The sequence below is a fragment of the Seriola aureovittata genome, chromosome 17 (genome assembly GCF_021018895.1).
Source record: "Seriola aureovittata isolate HTS-2021-v1 ecotype China chromosome 17, ASM2101889v1, whole genome shotgun sequence".
Lineage (NCBI taxonomy): Eukaryota > Metazoa > Chordata > Actinopteri > Carangiformes > Carangidae > Seriola > Seriola aureovittata.
The window spans coordinates 3,413,681-3,427,524 of NC_079380.1; the positions used below are offsets into that span (position 1 = coordinate 3,413,681).

The 13,844-nt window shown below is 40.1% G+C and overlaps 1 protein-coding gene across 1 annotated transcript; it reads left to right on the forward strand.

Annotated features, from left to right (window-relative positions):
- The first annotated feature begins 336 nt into the window (after positions 1-336).
- LOC130184620 (cytosolic phospholipase A2 gamma-like) lies at positions 337-11,798 on the forward strand. Its single transcript, XM_056400596.1, has 14 exons — positions 337-564; positions 1,059-1,169; positions 2,503-2,645; positions 4,546-4,732; positions 4,828-4,933; positions 5,015-5,155; positions 5,454-5,519; positions 5,678-5,818; positions 6,077-6,223; positions 6,335-6,418; positions 7,860-8,014; positions 9,106-9,277; positions 10,129-10,297; positions 11,571-11,798. The coding sequence occupies exons 1-14, from the start codon at positions 451-453 to the stop codon at positions 11,620-11,622; spliced, it is 1,788 nt and encodes a 595-aa protein (XP_056256571.1). The 5' UTR covers positions 337-450; the 3' UTR covers positions 11,623-11,798.
- The last annotated feature ends 2,046 nt before the right edge of the window (positions 11,799-13,844 follow it).

A 13,844-nucleotide genomic window follows, 5' to 3' on the forward strand; every position in this document is an offset into this window, starting at 1 on the left:
AGTCAGCCACGAGCCCAGTGCCAATCACAGAAAAAGACAGATAAAGAGTGTGTGTGAGAATGTGTGGGCCTTCAGTAATGCTGATGCATTTACCACTTCAAACGTACAAAGTGATTTATTTACGTGCTTTAGTTGGGAGCTCATCCATTTCATTCCTCCCTGTTTTTCAGCTTGTTTTGCATTTGACATCTGGTGCATATTGAAGCCAACACATGTTAGAAATTAACAAGCCTGTGTGTGAGTGTTAGATTTGTATTTGTGTGTGTGTGTGTGTGTGTGTGTGTGTGTGTGTGTGCATGCCTGTGTCTTTACACATACATGTTGGAGCGTGTCTTTGTGTCTGCAGCGACTTATGTAACTGCAGTGAAGTCAGAAGAAGGAACTGTCACTGTAATGTGGATTTAACTTCTGCATTTCCTTTGAAGTTGAGGCTTATTTGCATGTGCAGACATGCAGACTGGGCACCTACCTTTGTCAGCCACATTGATTTGCCTTTTGCTTGCGATTTCAGGAGCTCTGGTAAGAGCAGTGGACAACATGGAGGGAAATGATGCAGCGTCAGAGGTGAGAGATGCATGGCATGTACATTATTAACATGATGTGTATAATCCACTGTCTGTCTACTGTCCTTCACCAGGAAGCTACACCATTTATCAGATCCTGATACCCTGATACTGCATATATCTGTATTTGTCTGTATGATACTGTATACTGACAAAAACAAACAAACAAACAAACAAAGATTATTGGCTATAGCCTAGACTTTTATTGATTGATCATGAAAACCAGTATGAACTATTGTGGTATTTATTGCTCCTATTGTGGAAATTGTTAAAGTGCATTTGCAGGTATATTCAGTTATGTGAAAAAGCTCACACCATACAATGTGTATTATATTCTAGCACATTTCAAATTTAAATTCATATTAAGCTATAAGGTAAAATGTACCATTTCTTTATTAGTTTTCTCAAAAAAGAGTTTAAATCTAAAATCCAAAATAAAAGCTCGCCATGTTCATTTCCTTTTCAGTCTAAATCAGTTGATTTTTTTCCCCCCAGAAACCCATCCGTCAGTCCCACGCTCTGTGTGCTGGTGAGCAGGAGTATGTTGACAGGAGGAAGAGAGTAGTTCTGGAGTCAATCAACAGCCTGGAAATCAACTGTACTGCAGTAAGTCAGAACCGGCTCACACTGAGAGAGATCATCTCTGTCTGTCTTTTCTTTGTTTCTTGTATTTTTCTTTGGGAATGTGTCATATTTGCACAAATGTTCTTCACATGTTTGACTTTCGTAACTCATGTTTACTGTTTGTCCTCCATGACTTGATCATTGTTTCTAAGTCTTACAGTAACTTGTGCAGGCTTTAGACAATGATGCATCTCTTCACACCAAATATTCTCTGTACTGCTGAAGCTATGGTTAAATGACAGATACTGTGGTCGGTTACATAATATTATTATATCACAATCACAAGATATTTAAGCATGTTATGTCATACCCCAAAGCAAAAAAAAAAAAATGTAGTTGAGCCCCTTTTAACTCCCCTCCTCAATCCTTTCAACCTCTCACAGGCCTTCACTGCACCTTCACGTCTGAACACGTCTTTATTTAGTAATCTGCAGTTTGAGAACATGTTAAAAAATAAATTAACAGAGGTGCTATAAAAGACAGAAATAATACAGGACCAACAGCGTATTTTGATGGAAGCTAAGGACATGGTAGCCTGCTCTGCCTGGTTAGTAACGCAGCCTTGCATTTAGAAATAACACTGTATAAATAGATGTGGCCCGATGTGCTATGACTTTAGTTTATGGGACAGTTTTCCTCCAATAAGCAACAAATGATCGGTTAGAGAGTGAAGCGATAAAGGCCAAATAACGTATGCCTGATAAAAGATGAAATTACATTCCTCTAATTACAGCTGTCTGATGAAGCTATCATAGGTCCATGAAGTATTCTATATGAACTACAACAGCATCATTTGTAGAATAGTGTCAAACTGTAGCATATTTTGGATCTGATATTACATTGTATTTTATTTGTCATTAGACTATCATCTTGTAAAACGGTGTCTAATAGTATATTAATTAATTAGAGTATAATTTGGTGTAACAGTGTCTAAGTATCGTTTATTTTGAATATAACATGTAATTATAGGAAGTTACTAATTGCAGCATAATTTATGTGTAGCCTCTAAAAACGGCGCATAAAGAACATATTATTTATAGTTTTGTAAAATTTGATACAAGCTACAGCTTGTTTCATCTTTAATAAGGTTGGAGTACGTTAACATGTTTGAAACACTACAGGTAATACAGCTTCAAACCTATGAGCTCTGTGAGTTACATAAAAAGCAGCCTCTTTCTGATTAGACAACTGGAACTAGTTTTGGCCCAAAATGAACTAACTAATCTTTTCTACTGGTAATTTTGTAACTTTGACATGTTATGCATATTCTCCTAGCTTACTGCTACTTACTACTCTCCATCATCTCTCCAACCAGGACTCAGTTCCCCACATCGCTCTGCTGGCATCAGGCGGGGGTCAGAGGGCGGCCGTGGGACTGGTGGGTTCCCTCTATCAGATGGAAAAGGATGGTCTGCTGGACACTCTGCTCTACCTGGGAGGAGTTTCTGGATCAACATGGTAACAATGATCACGTTTCACATGTAAAATCATGTGTGTGAATGAATGAGAGCTGAACAGATGGAGGCCTGATGGATGATGAGCAGCTACCAGTGACGTGCCCTTACCAAAGGCCCTGGACCTTTCAGCTGTGAATGAGATTTGAGATGCTGCAGGAGCATCTGGAAAAAAAAGATGAAAAGACTAATGATCGGATCAAACTATATGATATCTGTATTTAATTATGAGGTTTATTGTCTTTCATTGTGAGGAAATACTCGAAGAGTAGGACATGCAATACTGTTTTTATAAAAGATCTACAGCTGTGCTAGCAGCTCTTTGAGGCTAAATGCTAACATCAGGCAGCTAACATGCTCACAGTGACAGCAGTGAGACTGACGTCACCTCTGGGCTAGCTTCTGGTATTTAATGCAGTCTCTCACTCAAAATTACTTGCATTGCTTTTTCCAGAAATTAAATGTGCTCCTGAGGTTTAGAGTTCAAAAATGAGAGGTAACTACACACAGGAACAGAAGTCGTACAGTAAGAGCAGCACAAAGGGAAACACAGAGACGTTAGCAGACAATCTGACCACTGAATGGAGAAACAGGGCTAGAATAAGAGAAGATGAGGGAAAGGAGAAACAGAAGTGTAGATGGATGGGGAAGTCCCAGTGATTGAAAAATGGAAAACAGTTGAGCAGGTGGAAGTGGGTTGGAAAGGGGAGTATGACAGGTCCGGAGAAAGCAACAAGAAAGTCCAGACACCCCCACCTGTTATTCTAGTGATGTCTGAGCCAAACCAGCATGAGCCAAAATCTCAGCTCCATACGCTCCCCACCTCTTTGCCCTTTTCTAACATTAGCTGGGAGTCAGGCACTGCCGAAATGGCGACGCTGGATCTGAACTTCAAAACTGGTCTTCAGAAACCGGTGGGTGAGGTCACGGAGGCTACGTCCATCGTCATTTACAGTCGACTTACCTCATTTTAACCTGCTATAGTGTTTGTTGAAAGCTGCAAAAAAAGAGAAATACTCAACCATCAATAATAGTACATTTTTTACCTATTTCACCTCACAACATGAAGTCTGTGTTCCAATGATGTAATTTGTGTTACTACAAGGTTTTATAACTTCCAACAGAGAACTTGAAAATCCCACATTTTCTTTGGGTTTCTATGATATTTACCATGTTCACCATCTTAGTTCAGTGTGTTAGCAAGCTCACTAGTGCTAAACACAAAGTAATAATAATAAACTTTATTTATACAGCACTTTTCATACAAGAGATGTAGCTCAAAGTGCTTATGCAATAAAAAAATGCAAATACTACAATGAAAGTGACAAAAGTCACGAGGGTTCATCCTTATAGGATCATGAATATCTGTACAAACTTTCATGGCAATCCATTTCATATTTGTCCTAATATTTCAGTCTGGAACAAAGTGGTGGACATACTGAACAGTCAACCAACCAACATTGTTGTCACCACAGCCACGCTCCAATGTGGTGAAAATAATTGCAAACTTGGCTTCTATGGGCTACAGAGCAGGGTCGTCCAACCTTTCTGAACGTGGGTCACACCACTGCAGGGACCAGTAACATGTCATGGCCTGGTTGTTGAGAATCACTCCTAAAGAGGACAGCCAGATGTAATCTACTGGAATTGAGACGGATGTTGGTGAATCAGTCAATACATGTTGTGTTTGTTATTTACTCTCCAGTGAGAATGTTTCTCAGTGTTTGTGAAAATACTCAATTATCCCTGTTTTAGCCCCAGGTTATAAATTAGACTGATACAACTGGATTGTTAGATTAACATTTGGTTGGAGCAACTTTAAACACAATTTCTACTACAGACGTTACAGAAAAAAAACAACTCATTATGCTTTAATTTGACCCTTGTCTGTCTTCCTCTGATAGGTCCATGTCCTCCCTGTACAGTGACCCGCAGTGGTGCACTAACATGGACACAGCAGTGTCTAAGCTGTTAGGTCCCGGGGTCGGGCTGGAGCAGGCTCTGGCCTGGTTGGATGAGAGGGCAAAAGAGGAACTGTTCTCTCTCACCGATATCTGGGGGGTGTTAACCTCTGCTGGGATCATGAAACAGGTAGGTACTAGGGAAAACACACACAAACTTTTACTCCAAACACACCCAAAGATTTTATTGTCAGTCCTTCAGAGAAATATCTTGTTTTTCATCAGATGGACTTGCGGCGTCTTTCAGATGAGGCCAGCAGGAATGCCACCAACCCTTACCCCATCTACAGCGCCATTGAGAAGCAATGCTTTTCAAACGGGCCCATAGAAGGTATGCATTTGCACATGTCACATTAGGACTAACTGAGTCACTGATTTGAATTACTGTGTAGAATAAACCTCTCTCTCACAGGGAAATGGTTTGAGGTGAGTCCTCACGAGGCTGGATTCACAGAGATGGGTCTCTTTGTTGAAACGTCTCTCCTGGGAAGCAAATTCCAGCGTGGAGAGCTGCTGGAGGAGAAGCCGGAGATGGACATGGTCAAACTACAAGGTTCGTGTTTACAGGTTAAAGCAGCATGATGTGAAAACCAAGGCAGAAAATATAAAGCTGAGCAACAGCTTTTATTTTTAAATATAAAAATCAGCTACATGTTAAAGCGACAGGAATTCTTTTTTTTTTCTTTAGGCAATAGGCAACTCTTTCCAACACATTAGCCATAATAGGTTTATAAGGTGACACTGTGTTAATATTGTATTTTGAGCTTATTATAGTGCACCCAAAACTCAATGAATCTAATAATTATAATTAAAATTGAAAAAAGGTGCTTTAACAAAATGAAATTGTGCAGGGGTTCTAGGCTGTGCGTTGGCTCATGAGGACATAATCAGAGAGTTCATCCCTCCCTGGCTGAATGGTAATCACAATGACATCTATGTAATCATCATACATACTAAATGTATAATATAGTGTGTTTATCATATATTACACACTTGCTCTGTGTGTGTGTGTGTGTGTGTGTGTGTGTGTGCGTGTGTGTGTGTGTATGTGTGTGTGTGTGTGTGTTTGCGTCAGTGCCGGGGCATATAGACAGTGCTTCTGAAGAGTACCTGCGTGTATACAACAACCTGGATAAACTGGTGGTCCTGACCAAAAGCACCATTCAGGATCCTGCTGCTCTGTCTGACCTGGATAAGCTGCAGAATATACTGAAAGGTAGTGATGATGATGATGATCCTAATGAGGATTTACTATCAGCTTGACATCGTATTAGTTTTACTGATTAAATCCAATTGTTTTGGTAGCTCTAAGCTAATTCGTGAAACTGCATCTACTGATAGCCAGACAGGAATGCCATCAGTGTTTCAATTTTCTTCCCAATTCAAATATTTTCTTGGATTGTGATGAAATAATGACACAGAAAATGTCTGATTGAAAAAGCCACAGTGCCCATTAGATTCTTATCTTTTCCAGACAAGGTAAATCATAATGAGTCTGCGCTGCTGGAGTCAAAGAGTGCGGAGGAAAGAAAAAGTCTTTTTCAGCAGTGGAGTCTGGAGCTGATGGTGGCAGTGCAGAACTGGAGCCAAAGTATGGAGGATGGAGTCTTCAAAACATACGGTCAGTGTAGAGTATGGCAGAAAAACAGACAAAATGCTCAATACTATTGACAACAGATACATTTTATTTAAATGAGATGGAAACAAATTTCTCTATTTCTTTTTCCCCCAGTCTCTCTGCTCACGAAACACGTCATTCCCCTGATTATGAAATGGGAATGGGGAACAACCAGAAACTTCCTCTACCAATACCAAGGTGAGAAGACACACCTCTTCAGCAACAATAAAAACATTATCTGTGTCTGTAAAACTACTATAATCAACATTTTTGTATGAAAGGAATATTTTGAGATTTTAGATAATACGCTTGTGTGTTCTCGGAGAAAGTTAAAGGTCCCATATTTTGCATTTCTCTTGTGTTTTATTTGAAGTGTTGATCCATAAGAAGATATATTTGTGGTTTTAAGAACCAAAAACAGTTAGCCAATCAGGAGAACCTCTTTTCTGAGAGGCCCTTCAAGGTTGGATTGTGGGTCCAGGTGGGCGGGGGCTTGGGGCATGGCTGTTACAGACGGCTCGTTTTAAAGATCCCATATAGTATGAATGTAGATGTGCTGTTTGATTACAAAGCAGGTCTAGGTTCTATATTAATACTGTGAAAGTATCAAAGCCTCAGTCCACAGAGAAATGCACACAGCCTGTATTCAGAAACTGAGCCTTCAAACCAGCCGTCAGGACTTCTGTAACTTGGTGATGTCACAACAAAGCAGTAACTGCCCTCAGCGGCAATCAAAGCCCCGCCCACCTGGGCCCACCATCCAACCTTGCAGGATTTGGTATCTGAGTATTTACCTGAAATCTGCTATATTTTTATTGGATCACTCAGAAAACAGTCTGCTGTAAAACTACATTGAGATGGTTTTTGGTTCTTAAAACCACAAATATATCTTCTTATGGATCAACACTTCAAATAAAACACAGGAGTAGAGCGTCTGAATACATTCTGCATTTCTCTGTGGACTAAGGCTTTGATAATTTCACAGTATTAATATAGAACCTAGACCTGCTTTATAATCAAACAACACATGGACATCTACCTTTAGACTATATGGACCTTTAAGATTTGAATCAATTAAGTAAACAAGACCTTGTTAATCACAGGGATGAACTCACAGATAATCATTAACTCTGCAGTTCACCTCAGCTCTGCTGAACATTTCAGCGTCTGCCTCTTCTTTGTTTTGCTTTTCCAGCCTACAGTTTTACTGCTTGAGTTCAGTCACACAGCTGTCATCAGCGTGGTTTCCAGCAGCAGCTGGCAGCTGTTTTCAGTGGAAAAACACACTCCACACTGCTAGCACAGCCCCAAAGAGCAGACAGACAAAGTCACCGACTAGCTGGTGAACAGAGTCAAGCATTTAGCAACTAAAAAGCCAAATATTTCCCTCAAGAGTTAGCAGACGCCAAAACAGAGTGAAAGAGAATAAATATTGAATTTAAACTGATGAGGTGGCCTGAAACACTACTCAGAGTAAATGCTAATATTGCTCTGTGTCTGCTGGATGTGTAAATAACTGCTCACTTGAGAGACCCTTAGAGAGTGCTTTTTCTTTCTTCTTTGACAACCCCTCAAGTTAGTTAGGAGATATTAAATGATGGAAAAATTAATTCTTGAATCGAAATATTTCTGTTGTCAGATTTCCCCATTCCTCCCTGCCTTCGCAGTCAAGAGAGATTCCACCTGGTGGATGCTGGGATGCTGATCAATGTGGCCTACCCCCCATTTCTGGGAGACAAAAGAGACATCGATCTCATCATTGCACCAGAGTACAGCGCTGGAAACATGTTTGAGGCACTGTGAAGAGTGTCTGTGTTGTGTGTGTGTGTGTGTGTGTGTGTGTGTGTGTGTGTGTGTGAACTTAAGCCACGGGCAGCATTTTAAACCATGCAGCTAACATTAGCATTATTAGCTACTGTAACTGTAGCTGATACAATCTGTCATTTCAATTGGCAAGAACCACAGAAACAAAGGTTAGTTTATCTGTGATCTCTGCAACACATTTGATTACACCTTTGTCCAAGTAAGACTGCATGAACAAGATTATAGAGTAAAAACTGAACATAAGCTGAAACACTTTATATACATTTATAGGGTTTATCTTGCACAACTATCATCTTTATCATGTTTAATAAGACATTTATTATTATTTTATGAATCAGGATTAAGTAATTCAAAACAAACAAGCTGTTAACCATTTACCTTCTGAAAAGTGCTGTCGAGGATCTGAACTTAAATCTGTTTTGTGGCAGCCCGTAGTTGGACTGGGAGAGAAATTCAGCCCTGGACTCTGCTCCTGGACTCTGCTGGGTCCACCAGACTATTGTATTATAATTTTTTTCAGATAATCTGAACAACTGAGTTTTCCTTATGGACTGAAAGTTGAAACATGCATTGTCAAACTGTCAAAGACAGATTTGAAAAATGAACCGTTCAGCAGAGTTTTAGTTACAGTAGCTCTCTGCCTAGTAGAGAGCCATGTCTGTCAAACTCTAGCTTATAACACAGCCTTTCTGTTAGAAATTTAGTGCCTATTAAATCACTTAGGATATTTTTGCAGACTTGAAAAGGCCCCTGAGATGCCACAGGAGATTTTATACAGCTGTTTTTCACAGTCTGAGTGGTGTTAACTGTGAAAATGAAGATGATATTTATGTGTAAAGTTCCCCTCTGAAGAACTAGATAACAAGACAGAAAAAGCAAAGCAGACTTTGCTGTTGTCACATATTGGAAACCCAAACATTGTTCTCACAAAATGTTTCATTACTGACCTACAAATACTCAATAAATGATTTATTATAACTTAAGATGAAGTGATATCTGTGGCTGTACCTGTGACTTATGAAGTGAAGGATGACTGACTGTTCACCATCTGCTGTCTTCAGACTCTGACTCTCGCCAGAGACTACGCAGCGGAGGTGAACAAGCCTTTCCCAGAGATAGATGACAAAATCCTGGAGGACAGAGACTGGCCGAAAGACTGCTACGTATTCGAGGGGAATGAAAAGGCGCCCACCATCGTTTACATGCCGCTCTTCAACAGACAGAACTGCAAAGGTCTGTTCCACACACTGAGACAAAACTGCTCAGTAAACACAACCTTAACCTTCAATGGACAGAGACAAAAAGGAATCATGGGTTTTTTTGCATCCATGTTAGCCAACCAGGAAACCTGTTTTATAGTGTTTTCTGCTAATAGTTTAGCTTATGCAGCAAAAAGGTTTTTAAAGCCACAGTGTAGGTTTGTGTGATTTATCTTGGCTTCACTAATGACATTCCCATCAGCCTCAGCTCTCCTTTGTCTTCAGTGCTAATTAGCACATGTTAGCATGGTAACACGCAAAGCTACGATGATGAACATGTAAAACATTATACCTGCTAAAGGTCAGCATATTAACATTGTCTTTGTGAGCATGTCTCCGTGTAGACGTTAACATTTACCTTTTGAAGTACGGCTGTGCCTAGCGGGGCCCCTAATGAAGCTGTAGACTCATGGTCTTGTTTTAATATTGAAACGGTATGGATCTGATTTGGAACCAGTACATTGATATAGACAGTAATATATTAAAGACTGTGGATCTGCCTTAAACAGCCATAACCTGTTTAGTGGCTGTAATTCACAACTTCAGCTTGTTTTAAGTGTCAGACTGGTTTTTACTAATATTTTACAAAATATATACATGTACCTATAATCTCTTTTCCTTACATGCTAGGACATGTACTGGTCCTGCAGCCTGCATATTAAAGAGTGTATTGTGAACTGCAGCACAGACTTTTGGTACATGTTCACTCAAGATGCAAACTTATTTCTGGCTGCACCATGGTCTGGATTTGGATGTGTGCTGGATTTTGTGTTTCAGTACCTGGCAGCATTGAAGGGCGACACATGTGTTCACTGTTTTCTATAGATGCAGAGGAGTTCAACGCAAAGATGGAGGAGTTCTCCACCTTCCAGCGTCCCTTCAGCCAGGAGAAGATTATGTTTGTGTTGGAGACGGTGAAAGCTAACATGAAGAACAACAAGGAAACTCTGCTGAGGGCGATCAACAATGCCGTTGTCCGCCGACGGAACAAGAGGTAGGGAAGGGCCTGAGTGGCAGGAAGTCTTCAGTGAGACCATGAGAGAGAATCAGAGATCGTCTTTTTCAGCATCTAATTTGTGAGCCCAGTGTGTCTGAGGAAACAATGAGCCTCATGCCAAGAACGTTCTTATCCTAAAAGTCTCTTACTGCTTCTGTGAGGCTGGTTTGTTCATTTTAAGTTTGTTTAACATAGAAGTTCCCCTGCTACCTTGAAAATGTGAGTAAACTGAACACAAGTTAAATAGTTAGTTGAACATTGTTTTTTGAGTTTTTGTTAACAGAACTTGAGAAAACAAGTTCAATAAACTTATTATAATAATATGATCATTTGAGTTATTTGCGTGAGGTAGTTTAGTGTATAATCTGTAGTGGATTCTGATTGGTGCCCTCTCAGCTTGAAGAAGTAGACCTAAAAAAGCCAACATCAGTTTAAGTGTACGGTTTGTTGTTTTTGAATATTTGCACTGTTTTCTGAGTTTTTTCTTATATATTTGTGACATTAAAGGGATAGTGCAGATTATTTGACTTGTTGTGTGAGGTAGTCATGCATAGTCAGAGTGTTAACTGTATTAGATTCAGATCAGTGCGCTGCCAGTTAGGAGAGGCAGCAGGAAACACCAACACACCAGCAGAGCGATGTGCTGCTGTGCACGGGGCCAGCAGAAAAACGTGTCTTAGACACTTTTAAAAGACGCCCACCGAATATTTCAGCACGTTATCTTCCAGTCAAAAAAGCACTTTGCTAAAGATTGGTACTACATTTTCACAACCGGTGAATTACCGTATTCATACACAGTGTACTGTATTACGCTGCAGCTGCAGGTCAGCTGAGTGAATCAGAAAGTGGAGTAGTACAGTGTGCTTGGTCTCAGCCCCTCCTCCCACTCACCAAGTTTTGTTTCTTTACCTATCATGGCCCTAATACGCCGTTGTAGTTTTCCCCCTGTGAAGAAAGGCAGTCTATCTGTTCACGACTTGTATGACATATCTGGACCACTCGTGGATTTAGCTCGGAACTGACAGAAAATTGTGAGAATGATTAAACGTCTCACTTGTACGAACTACTTCAGAATGAATCTGTCCATACGACTGCTTCTTGCATGGGGCCCAGTGTGTGTGAAAGGAGATGGATGGATAAAAAAGGAATTCATATAATATCTGTGTGTCACTGTGTGTCTGAGACAGACAAAGAGATGTGGATGGCTGATGAATAAATAACTGACTTATCAGAAATCTATCATGTCCTTTTCTATTTTCTTCTCTTCCAGGAAGCCTGAGCTGAGCCACGGCTCTGATTCTAATCCTTCTGGTTTGGTGTGAACTGAACTCTGTGGCTTAATTCATACTGATTATAAATCAGACACTGGCTTCCCTTTACATAGAGACCCTGCCCCAGGACACAGAGAAAGCACAGCAATACATAATCATGTAATGCATGCATGTCTAAGATATTCGTCTTTTGACTCACACTATCAATAAATATAACTTACATGTAACAGTATGTGTCTTCTCTTAGGTTTACTGTGCTGCACATACACAATATGTACATCTTTTTTATGTTTTGCTTCAGACCCTTTAGTTCCACTGAAGGGAAGTCTTACAGTAGACAGTGATCCAGTGGTTGCGACCATGGTTTGGGGAAGTCCCTTTCCTGTTATAACAAGACAAAACTGCTTTACACTAAGCCGGCTCCATAAAGAAAAGTTTTGTGGAAGAACTCAACCCCATCCAACACCTTTGGGATTAAATGGACATTAACCGATTGTGGATCAGGCTTTATCACGACAGGTGATCTGTAGTCTGTAGTTTATGACTACTTAAGTCCCACTCCACTCAGAAATGTTTTGTGCTTTTTCTTCATTCGCTGCCCAACTGCTCAAAAAGTGTAACCCCATTTCCAGCATATCCTTTAACAAGGTCAACTACAATTAAGTCCACTGTTGTCCTTAATTCAGGCTGCATTCAGACAGAAAGAAGCCCTGCTGCAAACAGCACAGCGTTTGTGGGGGTGTGCCTTTTCATATGTGAGACAATGAAATACAATCTGGGAAGTTCAGTTGGATTTTATTAGGCATCAAAACACTGTACAGTGGTTTGTAATTCTCACAGAGAGGATTTCGGGAAGGATGAAAAGTAATCATGGTAGAAAAAGGTTTTATCCTTCATTTCATGTCGAGGCAAACAGCAGAGATTCATATTAGAAAACTATATCCACAAGGAATAAGTGCAGGATAATGTCACATTGTGTTGCAGCTAAAGCTGAACCAGATGAAAATTTTTCGCTGCATGACACAGTTGTTTTGGACAATCCCTACAGCATCAGTGCACATCCCCCATTTATTAAATGGATGAGAAGGGTTCAAATTTTCCACACAGAGTAAATGTAGGTGTCAGTGTGGCCTTAACTTATCCTCCTCCTTAAGCTAACACTAGCTACCACTAATTAGCTTAGGTGTCAACACTAACCAGGAATTCAGCTAATACATGTTTGAACAGCCTCCTGCCGCACAATCCATCTCAAAGTCAGTCACAAATTAAATTAAATATAGAGTCAAAAGCATCCCAGCAGCTGGCTGGCGCACAGGAAACTGTTTTAATGTGAAAGGCTGTCTGTCATGGCTGCCATCAGCTTGTGTCAGTGCAAATAATCACTGCGTATGGTTACGCCCCCAAAGCTGTGATTGGACAGTTGATTATTTTTCATTTGATGATACATCTCCCTCTTACACCTCAGCAGGAAAACAAATGACAGTGCTTTGCAGCTAGTATTGGCAGCAGGTCTATGCTGCCCTCTGCTGGAGGCACTTCTTAATGTTATTTTAATGTGTCATGGAAAATTTATATTACAATAAAAGACAATTCATTCAGGCTGAATAATCTGTCATATCATTTAACATTCATTTAAGTTTTGAATTTAATTTTGACACAATAGATGCATACGTAAAAATACAAATAACAACATCTATTGTATTTTACTTTATTTCTGTGTTTGACTTGTTTTTATTTTGGCATTTAAACTCTTCCATATGTCTTTAATTAAAATTTTCATCCTTACAATTAAGCCTCAATGTCTTATTTCTCCATATGCAGGTTTAAAATGCTGTTTCAAAGCCAGTCAGGTTATAAACTCTGGCTCTAAAAATACTTTCATCAGCCTAGAGAAATCACATTGGTTTCTAGAGGCCCTAAATTCCCAGAAAAATACAGAAGACATGATCTCAGTGTGTTGAGGTATGGTCCTGCTCATACATACAGTACAGGTATATCCCATATCTTAATTGTGTGTATGCCATTATGTCACATTTCATCCTCCACACATACTAACTATAGCCTACAGTATGCTCAGCCTGACTGGCCAGTCACGTTACACCGCTTCTGAAAGCAGTAATTCAAACCTAACGCTAGAGGTCGCACAACATCCACACGAGGGAGCACCAGCGTTTGTCAATCCAGCGGTGCATTCATCAAAGCCACCTGCACATCTGTACACATCACTCTGCTTCCAAAGCTGGTCGCTCTGCCACTGTCGTTGTAATTTATGT

Excerpts from the sequence above, each read along its gene's own strand:
- LOC130184620 (XM_056400596.1), top strand. The coding sequence starts at position 451 with ATGCAGACTGGGCACCTACCTTTGTCAGCCACATTGATTTGCCTTTTG. Across the intron at positions 4,934-5,014 it reads TTCAAACGGGCCCATAGAAG|GGAAATGGTTTGAGGTGAGT; the intron begins GTATGCATTTGC and ends TCTCTCTCACAG. Across the intron at positions 8,015-9,105 it reads GCGCTGGAAACATGTTTGAG|ACTCTGACTCTCGCCAGAGA; the intron begins GCACTGTGAAGA and ends TGCTGTCTTCAG.